Source organism: Lagenorhynchus albirostris, chromosome 20 (genome assembly GCF_949774975.1).
Source record: "Lagenorhynchus albirostris chromosome 20, mLagAlb1.1, whole genome shotgun sequence".
NCBI classification, from domain to species: domain Eukaryota; kingdom Metazoa; phylum Chordata; class Mammalia; order Artiodactyla; family Delphinidae; genus Lagenorhynchus; species Lagenorhynchus albirostris.
In genome coordinates, this window is record NC_083114.1 from 45,585,126 (window position 1) to 45,610,873 (window position 25,748).

Below are 25,748 nucleotides of genomic sequence, written 5' to 3' on the forward strand. Positions count from 1 at the left end.
GATTTTGACGATTTTTGTTCTATCTTGTTTATAAAAGGAAAAGAAATACACATACATCAAATTTTGTGACTTCGTGAAGGTTTCTTTAAGATGTGCATTCCTTTCTGCTTGCTCTAGTAAATGTTTTACTACTGGGACCTGTGGATTGCTTGTCATTTCTACTTCACCATGAGTCGGGACATATTAAATATGATTTAGAACAGTGCACATGGTGTGAACACCCAGATGTTTTTTGAGTTATCAAGTTACCAGGAACTAAACTGTTGTCAGACATCTATCAATCAATCATCCTGGTTTTATTCAGATGATAATGGGGGAAGACTTGACTTGAGAGGCCCACTTGCCCAAGAATAGACTACAGTGAATGCCACTGAACTTCGCCTTAGGATCTAAAAATGGTGTGACTTCTCGCCCAGCACCACAGAAGGGTTGTGGGCTCTGACAGCACCGACAAGACATTTTAGCGGGGCTTTAACGGGAGCCCTTTCTTCCAGCCAGGAAGATGTCCCCCTCACTGCCCAGGGCCACCACGAGTTCAGGTACCTCAAATCGGTCTCTTCAGACGACTGCCGTGCAGGCAAGGGTGGGTAGGGCTGGTACGAAGGAGGCCAGAAGCCGTACCGAATCGCTCCTCGTCCTTACAGTCAGTCCCTCAGAGGTTCTGGTGGCTCCGCTCACTTCCGTTTGTGCTTTTTCTTCTGCTCCTTCCGTTGCTGTGCTCTTTGGTCCTTCTTCATTCTCGAGTCCACCACCTTGAAGTGACCTCTGACCCCAGCTGGCCGGCCCACTTTGCGGCCCACACCTTTTTTGGCTACAACATAGGTGACTTGGCGTTTCTCCTTTCCAAGCCCAGCTTTCTTATAGAGACTGTAAATGGAAGACACAGGTTAGAGACTTTCCACCACTCCTTCACCCCCGTGTACCTTTGTGGGTGACCCCCCTGCCCCTCACCTTCGAAGCTGTGCCGCTTTCTCCCGTTCTGAGATGTCCACTGTGTTGACCACAGCTTCTGCCTTCTTCTTGGTTTGCTCCAGCTTCTTCAGCATCTGTGGGGGGGGGGGTGGGGGAACCTCGGTCAGGTTGACCTCTTTTCCTACCCCTGCCCCACCCACCCAGAATCTCAGGCAGCCCCACTGCTTACCCTCCGTTTCTTCCTGGCCTTGGCCTCAGCCACTTTCTTGATGGGACGTGCATTGATTTCCCGCCAGCGTTTCCGGTAATGCTCCACCTCTTTCTTATCAATAGGCAGTTGTCGTATCCTGTGCTGCTTTTCCTCCTGCACAAACCAGTCTGGAAGCTCCCCCTCATCCTCATTAAATGTGTACCTTGGTGGAGAGGACACCAATCTAGGCTTTCAAAGAAATCATTCCTTCCCTCTTCCTCGCCCCACCCCTTCTCGGGACCTTCTGCCCCCTACCGGCTGAAGGAGTCATCTATGAGGTCCCTCTTGGCTTTTTTGGAAGAAGCAATAATAGCACCTAGAGCAAGGCCTTCAGGGTCCAGTATCCGATGTTTCACTAGAGAGGGAAGAAGGAAGGAAGTCAAAGCTCAGTCCCCAACACTGACCCCTCCATGTTGCCTCCCATTCTAGTAGGTGCAGAGCTCTCGCCTGGGTCCTTGATAGGCACGACCTCAAACCCGACATCATCATCTGACTTAGGCCCACGGCTTCGCTTCTTCCTGCCGCGTGGTTTCCAGCTGTGGGAGGGAGGAGGACCGTGCACGCATGTCTCACCGTTAGCCACACCACTCGGGCCCACTCCTACTCCCCTCACCCCTGGTTCTTAGTTAAAAATGCTTGGGGAACTTCCAGAAATCTTGCCACCCAGGCTGTACTGCAGACCACTCAAGTTAGAATCATCAGCATTTAAAGTTCTCCATCTGCAGTCAGAGCTGCAAACTCCCAATTACAGAGTACTGGTTACAATCGCTGCTTCCTCTTCAGCTCTTCTCCCATCAGCTGCAACCACTCACCTCTCTTCACCCTCACTGCTACTGCTGTCACTGTCAGAACTGTCATCTCTCTCTTCCCCGCCAGGGCCAGTGGCAGCCTCTGTCCCTGAAGGAGCCTCTGCCCTCTCAGGGGCCTCATCCTGGCACGGGGGGGGTTTGTTCTCCATCTTCACACCGGAAGGCGGTGGTGGCAGCTGCCCCTTGTGGCGGCTCTCGTACAACAGCTGGGCCTGACGGATCTCCAGGGCCTCGTCGGCATCATCCCCAATCCCGCTGAAGCCATCCTGTGATGGGGAAATCGTCAGGCACCCTTTGCCCAGGGAATGCCAGTCCCTGTCTGTCTTGGCCACCAGCCTCTGCTCACCTTTGAGAACCACAGGCTGGCCTGTTCTTCCTGCAGTAGTGCCTTCTCCTCCAATGGTACCAGCAATGGATTCTCTTCTTCCTCCTCCTCTTTACCATCTTGCACTTCAGCAAACCGTACACTGTACACCCAAGGAAAGTGGGTGGAGGGTCAGTGCCCTGGAGGGCTTGCTGCTGCCCACACTCCAACTGGCAAGCCCCGCCACCAGCTCTGCTTCGGACTTGAGCTGAGGGTGCCCTGCAGACACCTCCCCACACCCCTCCCCCCTCCTTACCACTTTTGGTCCTTTAGACTCTGAGGTTCTCTGACTCCTGCCAGCTCCTCTGGATCCAGGTCACTATCCAGAGATGTATCATCCTCCTCCTCAACATCTGATATGTAGATGTCATCTCTTGGCAGATTAGACAAAAACGTGTCTGCAGCACTCATGTCCCCCTGTGTTACCTCCTCTAACAACTGAGGTTTGACAGAGAAACAGAGATCAAGGGCACTAACAAGGTACATACTGCTTTTTTCCTCCATATTCATCACCTTAGTTTATCCTCAGCAACGCTAGAAAACACACTGTGTCAAGTACATAATATCTTCTTTTACAGACAGGGAAGTGATGGGATTAACCATTTAAAACATGCCACTCTAGGCCAGATCATTCAGCTGTGTCTTCTTCAGTGGTAGCAGAAACAGGTTTATGGAAAAGTACCCCACGGTCTAATTAGCGTCCGATTTTAAAATGTTCTAAAACACTGCTTTTTAAAAAATTACTTTCAGAAGGCACCTTATCACCAGCGAATAACATCTACAACTCTTGTTTCCACTGAATAAAGAAGCCCATGCCGTATACATCTAACAGGAAGCACTGTTTCACTAATAATGTCAACTCCAAGATCTGTTTTCCTCGTGGCAACTATAGCTATTTCTTGAATCACATACCAGGAATTACACCATCTTTTTTTTATTCCTTCCAAAAACGCTAGTAGGTAGGTCTATCATTTTCTTTTACAGATGAGGAAACTGAGGCAGAGAGCACATAAGTGGTAGTCTGCTCCAGGACCACTGTGCTCTACTGCCCCCTCAACAATACGAGCTGGTTACTACCTTCCCACACGAGAGCCACGAAAGCTCATTGTTTGTGATGCTGCTTTTACCAGGAAAAGCAGACTCCAGTATTCGGCAGAAAGCACCATCCCGCAGCCAGGTGCAGCAAGGTGCTAACTTGGTCTCAGTCAACTGAAGAACGCTGTGCCCCTCTTGAGGGAGACCCTCCCTCACACGTGCTCGTAACCCAGGCACCCTGGCTGCATCGCCTATAACCTGAGCTTCCTGCAACGCGGGCCTCTTGGTTCTGATATTCTAGTTCTACAAGGATAAATCTACGCCACACTCACAAATCTTCCTACTTTCATTATTTTAGGGGTGTGTTCTTTCCCGGCCTTTGAGACACAAGGCTCTTGTTTTTTTCCCAATCTCCCCATATCACGTCATTTACGGGTGAAGACAGCAACCATGAGCCATGATCTTTCAGCACACTTACCAAAAAGACATCCGACGCCCCAACTCCAAATACCCAAACAGATCCTCCTGTCCCCTCAGTGGGCCCCAAACCCCGCCTCACCTGGTGACCCCGGATGGTGCGCAGGGAGAACATGCCAGTCTCCCCCTCATCTGCGATGGAAACCCCGGGAAGATCCATCTTCAGCTCCACACGTTCCCGCTGCTTCCTCTGCTCACGCAGCAGCTTCTTTTTCTTCCTGAGGGTATGGTTTGAGGAATTAAAGCTGCCCAGCTCTGAAGATCCCCATCCGTGCCTTCACGCTCTCTCCCCATCTTCACCCACCGAGGGACTCTGCCTTGCGGTTCCCCAAGCTCCTCCCCAGCTCCCCTCACCTCTTTAACTCCGCCACCTCCTGGGCCTTCATCTCTGCCAGGGTCCGGTCCAGCTCCTCCTCCTCCGAGGGCTGCGGCCCCATCCCAGCTGCGGCCCCCTCCTCTTCACCTTCCTCTTCCTCCCCTGAGCTGAGGCTGACAGAGTAGTTGCAGGAGTCGGTTATTTTCCCAGATGCTTCCCCTCAACACCCAGTCAACAATTGCCCTGGTTTAGCTCCCTCCTCACCTGATGTCCAGTGCCTTTGCTTGTTCTTTCAGTTTCTTGGCCACATACCGCCGAAGCTTCGTTCTCCAGTTCAGTAGGGACCTGCCCCAGAGATACCATTCCTGACCTTGCTGTCTCCCTTTTGTCCTCACCTCCTCGTTTTGGGCCCATACCCCGAATTTCACGTTTGAGCCACAGAAGTCCTAAGGTTCAGGCCCCCACCCCAAACCTCTAACACAGCAGCATCCTGTTCCCAGAGACCCAGCGTCACGTCCTTCAAGGGCTGTCCCCTGCCTTCGGGGCTCACAGCACCTATGCCCACCCCCAGTGCAAACCTGAGCTCCTTACGCCCCAGCACCCTGATATCCTGACAGCACGCCCGGATGTCCTCAGTGGTAGTTGGATGCCGTGCCAACTCTTCATCGTCTAGCGAGATCTGTTCGGGAGGAGGGAAAAGAGTCAGGGGAGGTGTTCAGGCCATGTTTCTGGGGCTCCCTCGTACCCCTCGAGTCTGGGGACTCACTTCACTGGCTTTGGAAAGGAAGTCAACAGGGTTGGCAGCTCGGAGGAAGTCGGTGACTGAAGTTCGGTGATAGAGTGTGAGGTCACCCTCAGCATAGCCTTCAGCCTTAGGAAGGGAAATAATGAATGTTGAGCAGTCCCTTCTGGGGTGTCTGTAGGATTGACCAGGCCCAACCTCCCGAGTCCCAGGACCTGAGGGTGGCCCCCACTCGCCAAACACACCTTTGGCTTCTTCTTAGTCACCAATTCAGTAACAGTCTTGGCCTGAACTTCAACCTCCTTGAAGGCAAATTTGGGGTCAAAGAATTTACTGTCGACCTTGTCAGGAGCCAGGAATCCTAAGGTAATAGGATATATAAGAAAGTGTGCTTTGGTAGGTGGGAGACTAAATCAAGAGAACAAGGGAAGTTATGCCCACCCTGGCAGACGACAAAGATCTCTGCAGATTCATGACGAGAGGCTTGGGGCTTGGTGGCCTGGACACGGCGGAAGAGCTGCTGGAAAATCCATAGTAAGGGCTGATAGTCACGGGAACGGAAAACCTTTGTGATGAAGCAGCCACCACGGCTCAGAAAATCACAAGCCAAACGCAGAGCCATCAGTGTCAAATGGGCTGTGGGGGGGAGACAGTTAGCTGAGGACCTCTGCAGCCTGAGAGGGCATGCCCACCTCCACCCTCAGCTCCATGCCCCCCGATCCCGGCACCTTGTGAGTAAGCATCATGGACCCAGCCAGCCCCGACATTGGGGGCCCCGTCATTGAGCACAACATCAACTTTCCAGGTTTTCAGCTCCTTCCTCAGGGCCTACAGAGGAGAGAAACCACAGCCAACAGAAATACAGAAATGGCTACGAATGGAGCCCTTCATTCAGCCAGCTGTTGAGTGCCCACCACGGCCAAATCCTGTGCCATGGACAGGGGATACAACAATAGCAAAAATAACACGTTTGTTTTCATGGACCTTACAGTCTACTAGTGAATTCGCTGGAAAGGATGTCACTGAAATCTCTGCACTTCCTCCAACTCCAAAGACCTCCTTTCTGAATAAATAAAGGCTGGGCGGACACGCAATATTATGGGCCTTATAAACAACATGCAGGCACTGCTCAAGGCATGGTTAACAGGAAAAACGTGCCTTCAGGGGATCAGGGTGGGAAGAGGAATGAATGTGGATGTCTACATATAAAGGGAACAGGAAAAGAGAGATTCCTATTACCTGCCTACAGCGTTCTGTTGTGATGTCCTCCTGGAGTGTCACCACATTGGGAAGAGGCTTGATTGGAACCAGATCCACTCCTAGAAGGTATTAGGGCAGAGTATTCCAAAAGGTTGTCTCAAGCAGGGAGAAAGGAAATGCAGAACACAGGGTCTCACACTCCCACCCCCTGGAACATCCAGGAGCACCACCTGTCACTCACCCACAATAAGGCTGGATACAGGCATAAACTTGGTGGCCACCTGCAGCCTATAAAAGAGAAGTAAAGATTAAAACACCCTGGACTGTCCCTTCCCCTCCCTCAGCAATGTGATCTCTCATCCCCGGTGTTAGGGGTCCCTGCTAAGTGCAGTGGAAACGAGACAGGCTGGGACCTCGGACCCTTTGCTGCAATACTTGCACCTGGACAAAACAACTCGAGCAACAGAATACAAAGAAACTATAAGGGACTAAACATTGCATGCATACCCAGTTGGGGTGAATTATGGACAAGAAGACAAAAATTATGGACACACACAAAAAAGACACCACCCCACTGTCACTTCTGAAGAGTTGGGAGCAAAAACAGGGTGTAGGCAGCAGGGCACTGCACATGCCCCCCAGCACTCAGCTCCACCAAAGGGGGTGGGCAAACCACCTAAGCCGCCCCTCAGGCCGGACCCCCGGACACACCCCCACCTTCACGCTATATAAGGAACCAGCCAGCCCCCTCCTTGGGGAGCTGGCTAGCAAGGGAACCTGCTACTTGTTTTCGCTCCTCCCTGCTGCAGCAGGGGCCCCAAGAAAACCTTGCCTGAATTTCTTGTCTGGCCTCTAGTCCATTTCTATTGATTGGGGAAAACCAAGAACCCTGGTCGGTATCAGCCAATCATATCGTAAGTACACGGTCCAAATCTTTCCCCCTGCAGTTTACGTTCTGGGGAGTAGAGAAATTTGAGGTTGGTATTACTGTTTCCCTCCCACCCCAAATGCAACGCTCAATCATCCAGGGCTGGAATCCAGAACGCGTCCACAAGGAGCGTCAGGTGCCGGGTGTTACACACCATCCACCTGGTGCAGCGCACAGGTCCAGCAAGGCTCGGGCTTTCTGCAGAAATTGAAAGCGGCGATTCAGCTGGATCAGCTTGAAAGCAGAGCGGGAACGGTAACCTGGAGGCGGCGACAAAGTAAGGCCCGTGAAGCGCTTTCCCAGCGGGATTTCTGCGGCCTTACGACCCACCACCCTTTCTACGGAAGAAAAACTCAATATTCGGAAAGGGGGCGAACCGGCCAAGACTGGTGGAACGCCCGCTCGCAGACGGCGCGAACCCTGACTCACCCGTCTCCTTTGCCAAGTGATAGAACTTGTCTCGCCGGCTCTTCCCGACTTTGCCCTTTTTGCCCATGGTGGGAGCGCCACTCAATATGGAGAGAAAGCAGAAATTGGGACGTCTCTTCCCGGAGCACTAGATTCCGCTCTTCGTTTCCCACTCGCCGTCGCACACACACTCGGAGCCTCAGTCCACACTACTCACCACCACCCAGCACCATTTCTACCACCCGTGAAGCGGCACGTGTGGGCAGCAAACGTATTTCCGCTTCCGCTTGCGTCACTCGCGTCCCCGGCTCCAAGTTTTCCGCCATTTTGAGCGTGGCCACAAAAATTTTCTGTCCCCAGGTTTTATACGTTGGAAGCTGGCACCAGGAGAAATGGTTACTTTAACCAAAACCGAATTTCTGGAGAGTAATATTTAGGAGTTCTGCTAACCCTTTTCAAAGCTCCTGATCTCGCGTACCGCCGCCCCTCCCCTCATGGCCCCTGTTTAAGTTACCGTCTGTCCTCACACCCCGCCCATTGACCCGGAACTGTTCTCTGCCTTGGTTTTTCGGTCCCCAAGCCCCTGCTTCTGCGCCTGCGCGCCAAGGCGGCTCTGATGCCGGCCGCGGAAGAGGGAAGATGGCGCTTGACGGACCAGAGCAGGTATGGCGGCGGTGGTCGGGCGGGGACTGGGGCTGGATGCGAAACAGGTGTGATCCGAGGTGGGCAGCCGGTCGGGGCAAGAGGGTGGGGGGAGTGGGGGTGGGTGGGCCAGTCTAGACTGGGCCCTACCTGGGACCGGATCTGCTGTGTCAGCGCCGCCCCCGGCGGGTCAAGGCAGGGCCGGGAGTGGAAGACCCGGTGGAAGCTGAGTAAGTGAGAGGAGCGGTGGGAGCGGGAACCCATCCTTCCGCGAGTCGAGGGAGTCGGGGGACACGTCCTTCCTGCTGGCTCCTCCTGTAGTAATAACACCTGGGGTTTGTGTAGCGTTCCCGGGTGTGTCGTCTCTTGATCCTTCTGGAAGTCTTAAGAGGTAGGCACCGTTCTCATTCTGTTTTAGTTTAGTCACGAGAAATGGTTCCGAAGAGATGGAGTGAGGGCTTAGAACCCAAATCTTAAATCTCCGAAATCCAAGCTGGAAGTAGCTTTATCCCTTGGATGTTTAACCTGTTGGTAACTAATTACACTGTGTCTTCAGATGGAGCTGGAAGAGGGGAAGGCAGGCAGTGGACTCCGCCAGTATTATCTGTCCAAGATTGAAGAACTCCAGGTGAGAACGGACTCCAAAGGTCCAGAGGGAGCTAGAAGGGGGATGAGGGATTGATGGAACGGATTTCTGCAAATCCATATAATTCCACTGGGGGCGCAGTGGAAGAAGTAACAAGCCAACGGTATGAAGTATATGAAGTTAACAGCCTCTTGCTCCTCTCAAGTCTCATCATTTTGAAGGTAGTATTCACAGTTCATTAAACATCTTTATAAGTCAAATTTTAACGTAAAAGGTACCCCCAGCCAAAAGTCATTCTTCTTAGAAGAAGCCTGAATGAGAGGGTTTCTTATAAAAGAGAAGACATAGGATCAGAAGATGAGATTTATCAGAGGGAGGGTTGGGGCAGAGTGAGGGAAGACAGAATTGAGGAGTCTGGACAATGCTGATTCCGTAGGACTGAATGAAAAGGAACTGGACAACCCAGTGCTCTAGCCTAAACAGGGAGCAGGGACCACAGAAATAAGGAAAATAATGTCAGTTGGATGGAGGAGAGCCACAAGGAAAAATTCTGAACTCCAGGTACATTTGTAGGTATCATATTTGGTTTGTCACTTTTTTTTTAGAAGAGACTATGATATATATATATATTTTAAAATTTATTTATTTTTATTTTTGGCTGTGTTGGGTCTTCGTTGCTGCACGCGGGCTCTCTCTTTGCGGCGAGTGGGGCTACTCTTCGTTACAGTGCGCGGGCTTCTCATTGCGGTGGCTTCTCTTGTTGCGGAGCACGGGCTTCAGTAGTTGTGGCTCGCAGGCCCTAGAGTGCAGGCTCAGTAGTTGTAGCGCACAGGATTAGCTGCTCCGCGGCATGTGGGATCCTCCCAGAGCAGGGCTCGAACCTGTGTCCCCTGCATTGGCAGGCGGATTCTTAACCACTGTGCCACCAAGGAAGTCTGGTTTGTCATTTTTGAAATGCATTACGTGTGCTTTCATTTGCTTCTCACGTTAGTCCTGAAAAGAGGCAGGATAGGTGATGCTTGCAGTTTGGTAACAGATCTAGATCTTTAACATAGCTTTCATTGGCTTTACCCAACTGTTAATTGCCAGCAATGGGGCTAGAACTTAGGCTTCTGACTCAGAGGTCTTCCCACTCTACCATGTTACCAGTCTGCAAGAAACTGACTATGTGAGCCAGCTGTTAATTCTTCTCCACTACGGTTTGTTATTCCTGGACCAGTATTAGACAAGCAGCCTTTTTTTCCTGTGGTTGTCCTACACTCCAGAGGGACTCTTGGAGGACAGGATAGGGTCGTTAGAATCATATTGGAGAATCTGAATGGAGAATGCAGGTGCCTTGTGCTCCTTCCTCGTTTAGCTCATATCAGCCTATGAGGGTTTCGGCCAAGATCTTAATTGCCTACTGTTTTCCACCCTTTGCTTCTTGTCCTCCACAGCTGATTGTGAATGATAAGAGCCAAAATCTCCGGAGGCTGCAGGCACAGAGGAATGAGCTTAATGCAAAAGGTGAGGGGGAAGGATGGGAAGGCTGTGTGGGCAGTTTGAAGTGAGTCTTTACATTGGTGCCTATTGCTTTTCCCAGTCCAAGATGATGCTCTGTTTACATGCACATCTCTCTCCTCAGCCCCATCATAATCTCCTTAAAGACCTGAACTTTGACTTTTTTTTTTTGAGGCCTTCCCTTCAAAACTTTACAACGGTGCTTAGTTCATGCATGTTGAATCAAGTCATAGGTGGGGGACACCAAAGAATCTGGGTGGCCATTGTGTCTGTTTCGCATCTAGTTCGCCTGTTGCGGGAAGAGCTACAGCTGCTGCAGGAACAGGGCTCCTATGTGGGAGAAGTAGTCCGGGCCATGGATAAGAAGAAAGTGTTGGTTAAGGTAAAGGCAACATGACCCCAGGGACCAGCCCGTTGCCCACTGCATTCCCATACCTTTGTGTGTAGTGAGGACACTGTTCTCACGTTACTGTAAGACTCATGTGTCTTCCTGGGCGAGGTCGGTGATTTGGTGGCTGTCGGGGAGGAAGGTCATGAGCCGTTGTTTCTCTAGGTACATCCTGAGGGCAAGTTTGTCGTAGACGTAGATAAGAACATCGACATCAATGATGTGAGTGCAGCTGGGGAGGTGGGAGGTGGGGGGTCAGCTCTCACCACACCACTTCCTGAACCTCTCTCTCCTCACCCAGGTGACACCCAATTGCCGGGTGGCCCTCAGAAATGACAGCTACACTCTGCACAAGATCCTGCCCAACAAGGTAGACCCACTGGTGTCACTGATGATGGTGGAGAAGGTGCCAGATTCAACTTACGAGATGATTGGTGGCCTGGACAAGCAGATCAAGGAGATCAAAGAAGTGATTGAGCTGCCCGTTAAGCATCCTGAGCTCTTTGAAGCGCTGGGCATCGCGCAGCCCAAGGTGAGCAGGGCTTCTATGGGAGGACCGTGCTGCTACTGTATATCTCATGCCCCAGGCTGGATAGACTGGAGCCTGCTTACGCTGGCCCTCCCCATGCCGAGGGGCTGGGGGAGAGATGCTGCCAGGCCACCCAAGTGGTTTGGTTATAAGCTCCAGAAGGGGCCTTGACATTCATTTTTTTATCTCTAGCATCTAATACGGGATCTAGCACAGTGCACACACTCGATAAATGTTCATTGAATGAAACATGGAGGCCAGCTTTTTGCCCTGAGTCCTGTTGTTCTCTAGGGAGTGCTGCTGTACGGACCCCCAGGCACTGGGAAGACACTGTTGGCCCGGGCTGTGGCTCATCATACAGACTGTACTTTCATTCGTGTCTCTGGGTCTGAATTGGTGCAGAAATTCATCGGGGAAGGTAACTGTGGCCAGAAACAAGAAAACTATAAGGCGGCGGGGGCTGGGGGGCCCATCAGCTTAACGCCAGCTTGGCCTCTGTGCAGGGGCAAGAATGGTGAGGGAACTGTTTGTCATGGCCCGAGAACACGCTCCATCTATCATCTTCATGGACGAAATCGACTCCATCGGCTCCTCCCGGCTGGAGGGAGGCTCCGGAGGGGACAGTGAAGTCCAGCGCACGATGCTGGAGCTGCTCAACCAGCTGGATGGCTTCGAGGCCACCAAGAACATCAAGGTGCAGTGGGGTCGGCTGTGGGAGGAGCCACGGGAAGGCCCCGGGTGAGGCTGCAGCCTCAGGAAGGGCTTAGCTGACGCCACCTGCTCTGTCTACTCAGGTCATCATGGCCACTAACAGGATTGACATCCTGGACTCAGCGCTGCTCCGCCCAGGGCGCATTGACAGAAAAATTGAATTCCCACCCCCCAATGAGGAGGTTTGTGATGGGCAGCGCTGGCAGTGGCTCCGGCTGTGAGGGCAGGCCACGGGCTCAGGCTTTTCCTCTCCCATCGCTAGGCCCGGCTGGACATTTTGAAGATCCATTCTCGGAAAATGAACCTGACCCGGGGGATCAACCTGAGAAAAATTGCTGAGCTCATGCCAGGAGCATCAGGGGCTGAAGTGAAGGTAATTGGAGGGCCCAAGGAAATGGGGGCAGCAGCACGAAGCTCCAGGTTCCAGGGCACAGCCCCAGCGCCTGTCTTCCTTTCCCTGCTCAGGGCGTGTGCACTGAAGCCGGCATGTACGCACTGCGGGAGCGGCGAGTCCACGTCACCCAGGAGGACTTCGAGATGGCAGTAGCCAAGGTACAGGCCTCCGTCTTTCTGCCTTTGCTGATGGTGGCTCTGGAGCATTGGGGATGGGGCACGTGTTCACCCAGTCTCTAACTTAAATGTTCGCTCTGTCTCTCCAGGTCATGCAAAAGGACAGTGAGAAAAACATGTCCATCAAGAAGCTGTGGAAGTGAGGCGGATGTCCTTTGTGTGGGTCCCTCAAATAAAGCTCTGCAGGACAAGACCTTGAGGACTTGAGTCTGTTAATGAGTGGCCGCACTGTTCAGTCACCAGGTCTGGGCACCACCAATAAACAAAGATTTATTTGGAAATTTCCAAACCTGCCAGAAGTGGCACTTGCCAAGCCCTAGGCCCACCCTCCTTAACAAGCTCCAAAGGACAATAGTCCTCGCCATCTCTCCCCTGCACCTACCCCTGCCCACACACACCCATGCCTCAGGCCACGCCAGAGAACTAGTGTGCCCTCCCTCTAGGAGGCGTTACCCCCGGGCCCAAGAGCTGGGGTGGCAGCCCTCTGGCCTCTCAGGAGATGATGGCGGCCAGAGCCGCTTGCATAGATTGAGAGAAGAAAACAAGGAAGGAGACACCAAGTAGGGCTCCCTGAAAAACCCCAGCTTACCCCTGTACAAAAAAAAGTGGCTCCCGCATAGAAAAACCTGCTCCACGAATAGTGCAAATACCCAAGAAAGGAAAAAAAACCAGCAGCAAGGCTGGGCTGGTAGGAATGGCAAAGAACTTTGGTTTGGAAAGGCTAGGAAGAGTGTGAGCTGTGCCCCTCTTCCTCGCCCAGCTCCCCAGAGCCAGCGCTGACACTCGCCCCAACGGGGTCTGTAAACAAGCAAAGCCAGGGGCCTTTGGTTCTGAAAGGTCTCGGTTACCATGTCAAAGCACAGCCTCCAGGTCCTACTTGGGCCTGCCTGCAGGGGGCAGAGGAGGCCTCTGCTGTGAATCCAATTAAAGCCAACGTGTAAGTAATAAGGCTTTGGGACCAAGCAACAAGGAATCCTATCACTACACTTACGAAACTAAAGCTGGGGAGCAGAGGGTGACAGGAGACACCCCTCCCCCCTCCTTATCCTACATGTCTGTGCCCCAGAGGGCGGTCCCCTTCCAGGCTGAGGAGGGGGTGGCTCCAGGGCTGGGAAGAAAGGAAGGGATCCCTGAGCAGTTAGGTCAGGCGGATTCCCAGCACCTGTTCCAGTTCCTGCCTTCGCTGCTGCACCTGGAGGAGGGAGAGACGGGTGGCTCAGGCCTGTCTGACCGCCCGCGCTTGTGAGCGGCTCGCCCTCCCCTCTGGTGTGCAGTCCCGCTCAACCACAGGCGGGCAGATGGGGCGCAGCCGCCTCACCTTGGCAAAGATGTGCCTCCCCACTGCTTCCTGGGCCCAGGGCTGGTGGTAGAAAGCAGCTCGTCTCTCCTCCTCAGGATTCCCAATCACATCAGTGATGATCTGCAAAGAGCCAGGAGGAAAGCTGAACATGATTCCCACCCCTGATCTATCTGCCCCTGGAACCGGAAGAATAGTGATGGGGGCACAACCACCCAGAGCTTAACATGGGATCAACCTCAGGAAAGAGGAGCACACCTTGAGGTCCCGGCGCTGGGAACGGAGCCATTCCTGGATGAAGTCCTGGGGGTCAGTGCTAAAACTGAGCATGAAATCCCTCTGGGTCTTCAGCTGGTTGATGGACTCAATGGTCTCATGGATCTGGGAAAAGGGGTACATGTGTCAGACTGGCTGTTTCCAGCCCTAACCCCAGAGGACTCGGATCCCATCCCAAGGTGCCACATGTATGGAAATGCCTGAGAGCCTAACTGGCCTCACTGTGGGCCCCAGAGGAGGCTGTGAGGGTAGGGGCCCACCTTGACATCAAGAGAGGCGATCTCCTGCTGATTGGTGGTGGAGGCCAGAAAATTGCTCATCTGGGCCTTAAGCGGGTCATCCACCTCCACATCAATGTCGTAACAGGCTGTCTTCTTCTGGTCGTTAGGGTCCACGCTACACACAACACAGGGGAGGGAAAGCGTGAGCACACAGCTCCACCCCACCCACCTGGGCCAAACTGCACACGCTCGGGGAGCAGGAAACCAAACCTGCTGCTTTTCTCTGGCTTTAATTCAAGCCAAAGGTAAACTGCTCTTAGAGGAGCCTTCCTCCCCCTCTTCCCATTTACCTAATGACATGGTTGATGACAATGGGGTCTGGATGCTGCAGCAACCCGGCTAGCTTCATGGGAATCTCAGAGAAACGGAGTCGGCCACAACTGAAGATCTAGAGAGAGCACCAGAGGGTTGGTGATGCCTTTGTGGGCACACGGCGAAGTGGACCATCCCAGGGGCAGTGTGAAGAACGTGGCTGAGAACTAGCCCAGTGGGGCTCTGGAGCCGCAGGCAAGACAGAGGCTGCGAGACTAGAGGGGGGACGGCGTCCAGCTAACCTGGCGGAAGTACCGGTTGCAGTTGATGTACTCCCGCTCGTGGCCGTCCTGCAGCTGGTTGTGTTTGATGTAGAGCCACAGGGCCTGCATGATGGCAGCCCTCGTCTGTGTGTGCACCCCCAGCAGCCTCGCCAGTCGGGGGTCCAACTTGTACTGGGGAGGCTGGGATGGACAGAGGGGAGTCAGAGAAGGGGTTCTTGTGAAAAAAAAAGAATAGGACAGGGACAGGCTTTACAACAGGGACCTGCCCCAATGCCCCAGAGGAGAGTCCCTGTGACCCCAAACATGGCCCCAGGGCACTTGTCACCTGATGATCCAGCATGAGCAGGAGGGTGCACTTGACGTTGAGGTCTCCGGGCCGTTTCACCTGGAAGCCATCTGTCTCCTGGGTGGTGGGCATCCGGTGCCACTGGCAGGGGGGAGGGGAGCAGAGCTCATCACCAAGGGGGTGGGCATGAACATACACAACCTGGCCCTGCAAGGGGACTAAGGCCATTTCTCTGGCCACCTGGCATGTCACCCTGTGTTCCTGAACCCTAGGCCCACTCTCACCTCCACCAGGTGGTTGTCAGGCCCGTACAGTTCCTTGTCCAGCTCAATGACGAGGCTCTTGAAGAATGAAGAAAACTTCCTCTTCTGTTTACTAGGCTGGGGATGCAAAGGGGTGTGAGATAGGGGTGCTGATGAGCGCTCAAGCCTAAGCTATACTAAGCCCCAAACAGAGGAATATTGTTTCAGCCCTGAAGCTCAGGGTACTGAAGATTCTTGGGCCCTGAAGGAAGCCGGGAAAAGTGAGAGACTTGAGACAGGGAAGGGGCTCTATGCAGCCCCACTGTCAGCCAATTAGAAAGGGGCACCCCTTCCTCAGGACACTTTACTGCCATCTGCAGGAAAACTGTTGTAATAACCATACAAATCTCCCACCTCGTACTGGCTCAGAGCTGTGCAAAGCATGAACTGTGAGCAGTGCCCTCTCCCTCATGCAGGACGTCCCCGGAAGTGCCCAACTGTCTGGCCCACACAGGCCACCTCCCTTCCAGACACCTCCTTCCCCAACTCACATCATCCAGCAGTTTTCCCTCTACTCGGAGTTCCCAGGAAGCCACCTTGTCCCCTGCGGGGTTTCCCCCAGGGGTCCCTGCGGTTCCTGCGCTATCACCTTCTGCCTTGCTGGGACTGAACGTATTAGAAATATAGATCCGCAGCTTTCGTTTTTGCTAAAGAGAGAAAGACGACCGGTTAGCTAGAGGGGGACCAGTGTGTTGGAAAACACTGCTACCCAATCTTCCCGTCTGAACTCATTCAACATCAATACAGAGCAGTGACTGTGGGCCAGGCCCCTGGTTAGGCACTGGGAATCAGGAGAGGAAATTTCAGTCCTGGCCTTCAAAGGACTCACAATTTCATAGGGGAGACAGATGCACTACCAACAGTTCCAACACAGGGGGATCAGTGGTGTGACAGAGGTACACAGGGGGTGCTATCAGGCAAACCAGAAGCCTCTGGCTCCTATTTTAAATGAAACTCAAACACCCATGATGGTCCCAGAATATCATCTCCTGGAGAGCCCTCACCATTCAAGAGGCTGCTCTAGATGAAGCTTCTCTAGGGAGGGGGAAGAAGACAGGAACTATCCTCATCTACCCTGTAGTTTTGCCTTTCAAACTTCTGACCACGATCTACAATATTTACATTTTAAATCATGATCCAGGATCTACACACATAAATACATGAAATAAAAATGTCGTTAAGTCCTTTACTACTGTGAAGAATTATTATAATTTCTACTATGTTATATTTCATTGAGAACGTGCTGGCCCCACCACACTAAATTGAGTTCATGCTCAATGGGCTGTATCCTACAATGTGAAAAATCCTGCTCTAGCCCATCACAGACCCTCGCTTGGCCCCTGGAAAACAAGGCCAGGGAGAGGCAGAGAAGCCTGGCAAGGCCCAGAAGTAGCTGGGGCTGCACACACCGTCAGAGGCTTTTTGATGGCCTCCTGGATCTCCATCCGCTTTCGAGCAATGGTCTGGTCCAGCTTCCGCTCAAAAGCCAAGAGATCCATGTACGCCTGAGACTCTGGGACAAGCTCCCGAATCTGGAGGAAGGGAGAAGGGGTTCATCAGCTTGTTTCAGCTGCAGCTCTGGTTCCTTCCTCCATTTCTCCCTCACCCCAGGGTTAGGGGAGACTCACTCCACCCTCAGCCAACCAGCCCTTGGGTGAGCCTCCTAGGCCCCCTCCCAACATACTCACTCGCTGAGGTAGAACTTTATCTGCCATCTTCCTCCTCTTTAACCTGGGAGGACAGAAACCCACTTAAGAGGTCAATGGTCCAACGTACCTCCCCCACTCGCCATCTACCTCTCCAGTCCCCAGGACCTTCCCCCAGGAGACCTGGGAGTCTTCCTCAATCATCGAAGCTCTTAGGACAGAAGGAAACCATCTGTTACCACTAGAGCTGCACTAGATGGGGTGGGAGAAACAGGATGGTCTTACCCCCGGCGCTGGGCAGGCATCGGGGGCTGAGCCTGGGGCACAAGCAGGCGTTTTCGGAATGGGTCCATCATGGTGGGTGGCATGCCAGGTCGAAGTGGAGCAGCTGAGCCAAATGGGGAGCCGGCAGGGGGTCCCACCTGCAAGCCAGCCATGGGCATCCGGCTCCCTGGTGACATGCCAGGCCTCTGGGGGAAGTGAGCCAACGGAGATGCACAGGTCAGCGGTGGGGCCCTATGGGGCCCGTAACCCATTCCCTCCATCCCTCTGCTCAGCCAGGTCCAGCCCTGAGCAGCACACGGCAGAGCCCGCGGAGCCCGGGCAGGAGTGCCAAGAACAAAGGGGAGCAGGCGCCTGAGAGCAGAAGTGTAAACCACACCTGCCCCGCCCCCTTCAACCGCCCTGGCAGCCGTGCCAGCGAATGAGGCCTGCAGAGCCCAGGGGTGGGAGGAGAATCCTGCCTGCAGAGAGAAGAAGGGCCTGGGGGAGTTCTTCAGGGCCCATCGCCACTTCCAGCCACCTTCCGGCCCTAGCACACTATGCCCCTGCTCCCTGGGACCAGCCAGCTTCAAGGCACTCCTGAGGCTCTCAGATGGTCCCACCAAGCACTCCCATCCGCTCCTTCCCCCAACTTGAGGGAGAAGCCTGGGGGCAGTATCGTGGCCAGGTGGCTGGGTGCAGTGTGAGGGGAGCAGGCTGACGGTCACAGCCGCAACACCCATCCTGTCGCCAGCCTGGTGGTGTGACTAAGAGGAGAAAGGCAGTCCAACAGGCTGGCGAGCCCATCAGGCAGTGGAAGCCCAGGTGAGCAAGCCGCAGCGGGATGGCGTGGAGCCTGTCCCAGCCAGTGGGGGGCCTCAGGCGGAGTACAGAGACCATCTGGCCGCCACGTGGCCCCTACTCACCACCCACAACTGGACCCTCTCTCACCTCCCCACTGCCCAGCCCCCAGCCCCTACGCCGGAGACCCTGAAGGGGAAGCCGTGGCTGCTGCGCGAGAGAGCGGCTGGCACCTGGCCTCTGCGCGAGGCCCACGCACCCACCGCCTGGAGGCTAGGGCTGGCTTGGCCATCCCAAGCTGCAGGAGGGAGGTAAGATGGTCAGGGGACGAAAGGATCGAAGTCTTAGGATCAGCAGAGGAATCTGAATGAGAGGTGGCTTCCTTAGAAGCCTGCAGAAGGACTTCCCACCGGGGTCAGGCTCCCCAGCATCTCTGTGGAGCCCCTCGGGGAGTAACCCCCGCCCCTTCCCAGAGGCTGCTGCCTGCAAGGCCTGTTTGGCAGCTCTGCCTCGTACACACTGTCCCTGGCAGCTTCACAGGGCTGGCCCCAAGGCCCAGATTATGCAACCGCCAGGACCAGCCAACCAAGCCAGGCTGGGTGGGGACTCGCACCAAATCAAAGGACCCCCGCCCCCCCAGCACCGGGAGATTCCTGCTCCACCTCTTCAGCCAGCACTCAACCCCTGTTCTCTCCAAGGAGGGTCAGATTCTTGACCAGATGCAGAGACGGACAGAAACATGACCCAGAGTTGGGGGGGGGGAGGAGAAAGGAGTGAGGCATGAAGGAAGCGTTTGGGAGGATGGAGTTCAATGTGGGGGGCTCTGTCTGGGACCTCTGGAGTCCTGCCACAAGTCTCTCCTCATCAGGAAGGGAGTCATCGGAGCTGTTGAGAGGCAGTCAGCCTGCTTCTCTGCCTTAATGAGCCACAGCTAGAGATGACAGAAAAAACTCAGGGTGGCCACACCTGAGAGCCCAACCCCACGCACCCTAGATTCGAGTTTTTCCCACCAGTGCCCGAGCTGAAGGGGAGGAAGAAGTGAGGCGGGGGCCTGCAGAGTGGGAGCCGGGGCCTCTTCACTAGGGCGCCCACAAAACCTCCTGAGCAACACCCAACCCGCTGAGGCAGGTGCTCCCGGAACAGGAAGTCCCCAGACCAGGCGGCACAGGCAGGGCCTGGAAGAGGCCCCTCCCAGACGCTGCTCCACACTCTTCCCGGGTGAGAGCCCCCAGCTCGCCCAGGGCCCCAGGCTTCTCCCGAGGGGGAAGGGGCCCAGGGAAAGGCTGCTTACAGTTCATGAAGTCCCAGCTCGGCCTGGCCAAGCTCCACACCTGGGCTCTGAAGCACCAGTAACTCCTTCTCTTCTAAAAAAACAACCCAAGAGTTAAAGAAAAGAACAGAGCCCCGAACGCTTGGGCTCCCTGAGCCCCTTCCTGCAGCAGGGCTAGCTAGGGAGGCCTGGCTCAGTGCCCTGAGCCTCAGGAGCGGGCAGTAACCTCCTCTCCCTCAGCCCGGCAGCAGCCCACGTCCTCAGCTGGACTCTGGCTCCACCACCGGGGACAGCAGGGGCGGGAGGCCAGGCCTGATGCTGCGCCTCCAGAGAGCACGCTCGCCCGGCTCAGCGCCTGGGGCCCTGGGGCTCCTGGTGGCTGGGCCTAAGGACGGAGGAGAAGAGCGTATACCCCTGCATACATGGAAAATATCCTGAACTCTCCAGCGTGAACCCAGCACTCTGTGTTTTTTGGGGTTTTTTTTTTTTCATTTTTTGTTTTCTTTAAGCTCCTTGGTAGACTGTGACACTGTAAGAAGGTGGGTCGTCACTTCCCTTGTATCAATAGGCTCCCCTATTCGCCCCACTTGGGCCTGAGAGCTCACTGCAGGCACCAGCTCCAGCTCACTGCAGGCACCCCAATAGAGAGGCACCCCCGCTCCTCAGGTCTCAGATCCCTTCTCCCGGAAGTCACATAACTGGACTTGGAAAGAGGCCAAGCAGGATCCTCCTCAAACTCAGCCAAAGTGAACCGCCCCCGCCCCCGGCACCTACCTCTACTGCCGGCCCCCCCAACCCCGGCCCTGGGGAGAGGAGGAGGAGACCCTGAGCAGCTGGATGGCAAGCAGAGGCTCAGTGCCTTCCCCAAGGTCCCCACTCCTAGAAGCCTGGGCTACCCAGCCAGCCAGCTCAGCCTTGCCACCGGCCCAAGGCCACTCCCTACAAATCACTGTGGAATCCATCCTCTCAGGGGCTTTCCCCAGGCCACATTTCCCATGGTCTGCAAGCTGAGGAAACTAGAGAGGCTCCTATCAGATCCTTAGATCCTTCCCAGGCCAATGGCCCACAGGGAGGCTCCTCAGCTAACTCGCCCAAGAGCCAGAATGACAGATGCAGGGATCCCTCAGTGACACCCTGGCCCATGAATCCCCAAGGGGGAGGGCAAGATGGGAAAGATGAATCCCAGCTGGAGCCTTTGGGACCAGATCTGTCCCTGTCAATACTCAGACCTTAGTTTTCTTTACAGGGAGGACGGAGAATGAGGGGTAAGAGGGAAAAATCACTGCCCCCAAATGAAGCATCTCTTTACAAAGTGAGGGCCCAGGGCTCCTGGGGGGATATGTGTACCCTACTCTATGAGGATCCATTTGGGGGACCTCTACCTGGGCAAGTGAGGTAGAGGAGACATGAAAATCTCCCAGCTGCCCTGAGAGATTAGCAAGAAGCCAGTGTCAAATGCTGGGGCACATGGATTGGGATATGGCATTGTAGAACCTAAAGACTAATTAAAAATGGGGGGGGACTTCCCTGGTGGCGCAGTGGTTGGGAATCCGCCTGCCAATGCAAGGGACACGGGTTCAAGCCCTGGTCCGGGAGGATCCCACATGCCGCGGAGCAACTAAGTCCGTGCACCACAACTACTGAGCCCGCGTGCCACAACTACTGAAGCCTGCACTAGAGCCCATGCTCCGCAACAAGAGAAGCCAACGCAGTGAGAAGCCCGCGCACCGCAACGAAGAGTAGACCCCGCTCGCCACAACTAGAGAAAGCCTGCAAACAGCAATGAAGACGCAACGCAGCCAAAAAAAAAAAAAAAAAAGTGGAGAGGGTGGCGGGAAAAAGGATGGGCGCAATTCCCAAGCATTCTGGGGGCGACCAGAAACAATGAACTTGGGGACTGATAAGCCCCGCCCCCCCAGTGTCAGGCTGAGTTCCTCACACACTGACCCTAAGAACGAGTCTCTGCCTCTCAATGGCCTTTGAAGCTGCAACCCGAGAAGCCCCTCTGCAAAGCCAAAAAAGACAGAACCCTTTGAAGCAACTCTCTGCAGGCTCCTCCAGCCGCAGACCAGCGGTGCTCAGTGGAGACTCTCTGCTCCTCCAGACTGATTAACTCCTGGACACTATGACACCAGGCAGAAAGCCATAAATAAAGTCTGTCCAGAATGGGCTGGGCTTTCCTCCTTCCTCAGGCTTGTCCACCACCCTCTCTGGTCTAACCCAGAGTCATCCCTGTGTGAAGGCCCCTTGGCCTGACCCAGGAGTAGACTACCCCTGCACAGGCTGGAATCCCTTATCTTCTGCCTCCGGTGGCCGTGGGAAGCCAGGCCCTTCTTCCTCCTCCTTAGCAGCTGGGAGCCATCTCAGACACGCTAGAACTCTGCCAGTTCCCAAGTAGAAAAAAAAAGAGCAGACTTGGAGTAGGACCAAGACCAATGCAGGGTAACCTGCTTTCTCAGCGAGGGTCCTTTTCCAAAACTTTCTCATCACTTCCCAGGACCCCTTACCTGATAATCTACACTACACTTCTCATCCCACCCGCCCACAACTCACTAGCTCCAACAACGCCTCCATCTCTCAGTTGCTCAGAATCCCTGTTCTAAGGAAGAACCCCGACCCTCCTAACTGCTTCAAACCCTACACCCCAGAGTAGCTCTTACCTTCTCCCCCAACTCCACCACCACCTAGCCGAGCCCGAGGGTCCCTGGCCTTGCCCCCCACCGTGCCCCGTGAGATCCGCATGCAGAGCCCCTGTACCATCTATCCAGGAGGCTGCCCCAGGGCCCTCACTCGAGGCCCCCTTCGCCCCCTGCCCCGGGCGTGCTAGCGGCGCCACCCGCCCATCCGCCCTCCTCACCTGGAACTGCGCCGCAGGGCCCGCGGGGCCCATGGGGCGGAAGGCGGCGGCCCCAGGGCCCCCCACGCCTCCAGCCGGCCCGGGCCCCCTGAGCGCCGATCCGGGCAGCATGCCGGGTCCTGCTGGCGGAGGCGGAGCTCCCAGGGCCGCGGCAACGGCGCCGCCGCCAGGGCTCAGCGGGGGCAGCGGGAACCCGCCCGCGCCACGGCCCGACATCGCTCCGTCCCGTCCGGCGGTGTCTCGATCCGGACTCCGGGCTTCGCGCTGAGTTCGCTCCGCGCTCCGCGCTCCGGGACTTTCCGCTCTAAATTCCGGGTTCTAGGGTTTGTTGATCCGGATTCCGGGATTTCCTAATCCAAGTTCGCGAGTTCCTCACAAACCCAGTTTGGGGCAGGGCCGATCCTGATTCCGGTCCTGCCCGGGAAATTCCGGATCCGGGATGTGCTACGGGCCCGCTTGCCTCCCCCGGCCTCCGGAGGTTTGGCCGCCAGTATCCAGTTACGCAGAGGCGGCAACTAACCCTCTGCCCCGCCTAATCCAGCCCGGCACTAAGCCCCGCCTATACCCAGCCGCCCAGTGCGAGGATGCCTCCTCAAATCCCGCCCCTCGCGAGACCCGCCCCCAACAGGCACCACCCCTAACCGCCGACCCCCCCAGGAGCCCCGCCCACACCCCTTGGGCCGGCCCTCCATCGGAGGGGCGGGGGCGGAAGCTGCGCACGGAAAAGCGGGGCGGGTCAGAGGTCAAAGGTCAGGAGGGCTTCTACAGTGAAAGAGTAGTTGCTGCTTTCTCCTTCGTGCAGCCGACTCACTGGGGTACACGGCCACGCTCCCTGAAAATACTTCTATCAGACATCCTTTCTACGTTTTCAGCATTAAAGACAACTTACAGCTGCCCTATCCAGCAGAACAGCTGCCAACTTGACTTTCTTTAAAAGCCCATCCTGGGGACTTCCCTGGGGGCGCAGTGATTAAGAATCTGCCCGCCAATGCAGGGGACACGGGTTCGAGCCCTGGTCCGGGAAGATCCCAAATGCCGCGGAGCAACTAAGCCCGTGCACCACAACTACTGAGCCTGCGCTGTAGAGCCCTCGCGCCACAACTGCTGAGCCCGTGTGCCACAACTACTGAAGCCTGTGCACCTAGAGCCCATGCTCCGCAACAAGAGAAGCCACTGCAATGAGAAGCCCGTGCACCGCAACAAAGAACAGCCCCTGCTCGCTGCAATTAGAGAAAGCCTGCGCGCAGCAACGAAGAACCAACACAGCCAAAAAAAAAAAAAAAAAAAAAAGCCCATCCTGGTGGCGCAGAGCTGCCAAGGGACTTGGCTGCCCCAGACCGGATCCAGCTGTGTGAAGGGCTGAATTGGCCAAGCGCCGAGTTCTTATCGCATATTTTGAATGTGCCTCTGCCTCACTTTAAGGAAGCCTAGTACTTTACTCCACAGGAAATGTTTCTAGGCAAAGGAATTTTGCATTATGAGAAGCCTCCCTGAGTTAAATATCCTTCTCCAGGATTTATAGCACTTTTCAAAAATTCAGTACCTTTTCAGAAATCAGCCCTGTGTCAGAGGTACTCAGAATAAAGTGCTTTAGCTGTGCCAGGTGCTCTGTGATTTTTCTCCCCATGATACAGACCAGTGCTTCTTCAACTCTAAGGAGCATAAGAAACACCTGGGGCTTTTGTTTAAAATGCAGATTATGATCCAGTAGGCCTGGGTTCTGCGGTAGGGATCAAGATTCTGCATTCCTAACGAGCTCCCAAGCAATGCTCTTGTTACTCAGACTACACTTTTGACTATCCAAGATCGACTTCTTCATTATACAAATTCTCTGCTGTATGTTTTCATCCCCAACCAAGTCTTGCACCATAGCACCCCAGATCCTGTTTACAGTGCAACCCTTTTTAGTTAGTTCTGCTCATCTGTACTTCCTGGTATCTTTATCCTCCAGTGATAAACCCTGCTATTGCTGCTGCTGCTGCTTTCCTGCCTCTTGGTCTTCTCAGAGATCCCTCTCCTCTTTCTCCCTAAAAGTGGGTTAACTGCCAGTCTGAAAACAGACCACTGGAATTGTTCCAGTCATTGAATCAAGGCCCCTCCCCACCACTGCAAAGTGGGTAAAGAATTCTTGACAATGCAGTTAATGTCCATTTCAGGACTTTCAAGCTGCTAGAGCAACAGTAGTTCCAGAGGAAGTAGTAAGTGTGAATCTCCTGGGGAGCTATTCCAAAATATCCCTGCCAAACCACCCCCCTACACACACACACACACACACACACACACACACACACACACACACACACACACACACACACACACACACACACACACACACACACACACACACACACACACACACACACACACACACACACACCCATTGGCTCCCAGTGTTGCATTTAAAAAAAGACCTCCCAGGTAATTCTGACACAACCTTCCTTGTATGTGTAAACAAATGAATGATCTTTAAGTGTAGTGAGATAAAATGATAAACAATGTCAGCAATGAGCTAATTGCAATGAAATAATATCCTCAAGGTGTTAGGGGGAAAACAGATACCTAAGACATGGTAGAGGTTAAAGAAGATTTCCTAGACAGCAGGCAGAGAAGAGCTAACATTTATTAAGCATTTACTACACATATTATCTCATTTAATCCTCACAATGCATATAAGGTAAATACTACTTTTACCTCTATTTTAGAAATCAAGGCAGAGAGATTCAGTTACTTGCCTGCTCTTACTATGATGGTGCTGGGATTCAAACCTGGTTCTGATCTGGCTTGAGAATCCACAATCCAGGCACTTACCCACTATATATGACTTCTTGTTGGTAACTGTTATTTCTCTCTTACCTCTGGTCTGTTATTACTTGCAAAGAAACTGTTCAAACTGAAAAGCAAGTGCCACAGGGACTCAGAGGGAGGTTGATTGGTAGGGCCTGATTAATCAGAAAATGTTTCCTGGAGCACTCTGATTTGAAGAAGGAGATACGATTGGTGGTCACCCAGTAGACAAATGGATCTCTCACTTTGAGACAATTCAGAACCTTGTGAAAAGAGAGCACTAAGTTAACACTGAAGAAACAATAGAGATGTGGGGAGGGGAGGCCATTTCCACTGCCACCCTCGTAGGACCTAATGGTACAGCCAATTACATGACTTGCAGTCATGGAGGCAGCATTCCCATGCCTTTGTTATTTCAACTTGTAATGCCTTTTTCTCTTCCTCCCTTCTTCCCTTGATACTTATTCTGCTCAGTGACCACTTTTCAGAATTTCATTCTGAGACCTTCTATGGTCTCAGAAGAGGGACTTTCCAATAACCTCTGGACCCTGTTGTATCTACAGATGCCCAGAGACTGAATGGAACTGAAGTATTTAATGTAATAAAGTGTTTAATAGTAAAGTATTTAATACAACCAGAGCCAAAGGGATAATCCCCAGCATGCGCTCTAATGTTCCTTGCCCAGCTGTCTGGTGGGCAAAATAGCCCCAAAAGAGTTCACAAGAGAAAGGCCCTTGGAGCAAGATGGCCCTAGAGCAAGCAGGCAAAGGATCACTCCTCAGTG

At 54.0% G+C, this 25,748-nt stretch overlaps 3 protein-coding genes across 7 annotated transcripts; 1 reads left to right on the top strand and 2 right to left on the bottom strand.

The window, feature by feature from the left end:
• Positions 1 to 277: 277 nt before the first annotated feature.
• Positions 278 to 7,787, bottom strand: FTSJ3 (FtsJ RNA 2'-O-methyltransferase 3). 2 transcript variants are annotated; one of them, XM_060132769.1, is made up of 20 exons: positions 7,463 to 7,787; positions 7,188 to 7,293; positions 6,347 to 6,393; positions 6,145 to 6,224; positions 5,634 to 5,733; positions 5,347 to 5,541; positions 5,151 to 5,266; positions 4,930 to 5,034; positions 4,742 to 4,842; positions 4,428 to 4,508; positions 4,202 to 4,336; positions 3,930 to 4,065; positions 2,592 to 2,773; positions 2,318 to 2,438; positions 1,975 to 2,237; positions 1,610 to 1,698; positions 1,418 to 1,517; positions 1,142 to 1,325; positions 952 to 1,046; positions 278 to 867 (listed from the first exon to the last, which is right to left on the bottom strand). In XM_060132769.1, the coding sequence occupies exons 1-20, from the start codon at positions 7,527 to 7,529 to the stop codon at positions 675 to 677; spliced, it is 2,496 nt and encodes an 831-aa protein (XP_059988752.1). In that variant the 5' UTR covers positions 7,530 to 7,787; the 3' UTR covers positions 278 to 674. The 2 variants fall into 2 exon arrangements, with proteins under 2 accessions (XP_059988752.1, XP_059988753.1); XM_060132770.1 differs by having other exon boundaries at positions 7,195 to 7,293; positions 7,463 to 7,479.
• Positions 7,788 to 8,022: 235 nt separating this feature from the next.
• On the top strand, positions 8,023 to 12,560 carry PSMC5 (proteasome 26S subunit, ATPase 5). Its single transcript, XM_060132784.1, has 12 exons — positions 8,023 to 8,104; positions 8,640 to 8,711; positions 10,106 to 10,175; positions 10,454 to 10,551; positions 10,723 to 10,779; positions 10,859 to 11,089; positions 11,378 to 11,504; positions 11,590 to 11,780; positions 11,881 to 11,979; positions 12,060 to 12,170; positions 12,263 to 12,349; positions 12,457 to 12,560. Exons 1-12 carry the CDS (start codon positions 8,081 to 8,083, stop codon positions 12,508 to 12,510), a joined length of 1,221 nt encoding a protein of 406 aa, XP_059988767.1. The 5' UTR covers positions 8,023 to 8,080; the 3' UTR covers positions 12,511 to 12,560.
• A 60-nt stretch (positions 12,561 to 12,620) lies between these two features.
• On the bottom strand, positions 12,621 to 22,672 carry SMARCD2 (SWI/SNF related, matrix associated, actin dependent regulator of chromatin, subfamily d, member 2). 4 transcript variants are annotated; one of them, XM_060132779.1, is made up of 14 exons: positions 22,181 to 22,316; positions 19,345 to 19,417; positions 17,277 to 17,461; positions 17,034 to 17,076; positions 16,755 to 16,877; positions 15,837 to 15,992; positions 15,328 to 15,423; positions 15,083 to 15,184; positions 14,776 to 14,937; positions 14,512 to 14,609; positions 14,201 to 14,336; positions 13,923 to 14,045; positions 13,686 to 13,787; positions 12,621 to 13,559 (listed from the first exon to the last, which is right to left on the bottom strand). In XM_060132779.1, the coding sequence occupies exons 3-14, from the start codon at positions 17,450 to 17,452 to the stop codon at positions 13,506 to 13,508; spliced, it is 1,371 nt and encodes a 456-aa protein (XP_059988762.1). In that variant the 5' UTR covers positions 17,453 to 17,461; positions 19,345 to 19,417; positions 22,181 to 22,316; the 3' UTR covers positions 12,621 to 13,505. The 4 variants fall into 4 exon arrangements, with proteins under 4 accessions (XP_059988762.1, XP_059988761.1, XP_059988763.1 ...); XM_060132778.1 differs by lacking the exon at positions 19,345 to 19,417 and having other exon boundaries at positions 22,181 to 22,672; XM_060132780.1 differs by lacking the exon at positions 22,181 to 22,316 and having other exon boundaries at positions 19,345 to 20,074.
• Between the last annotated feature and the right edge of the window lie 3,076 nt (positions 22,673 to 25,748).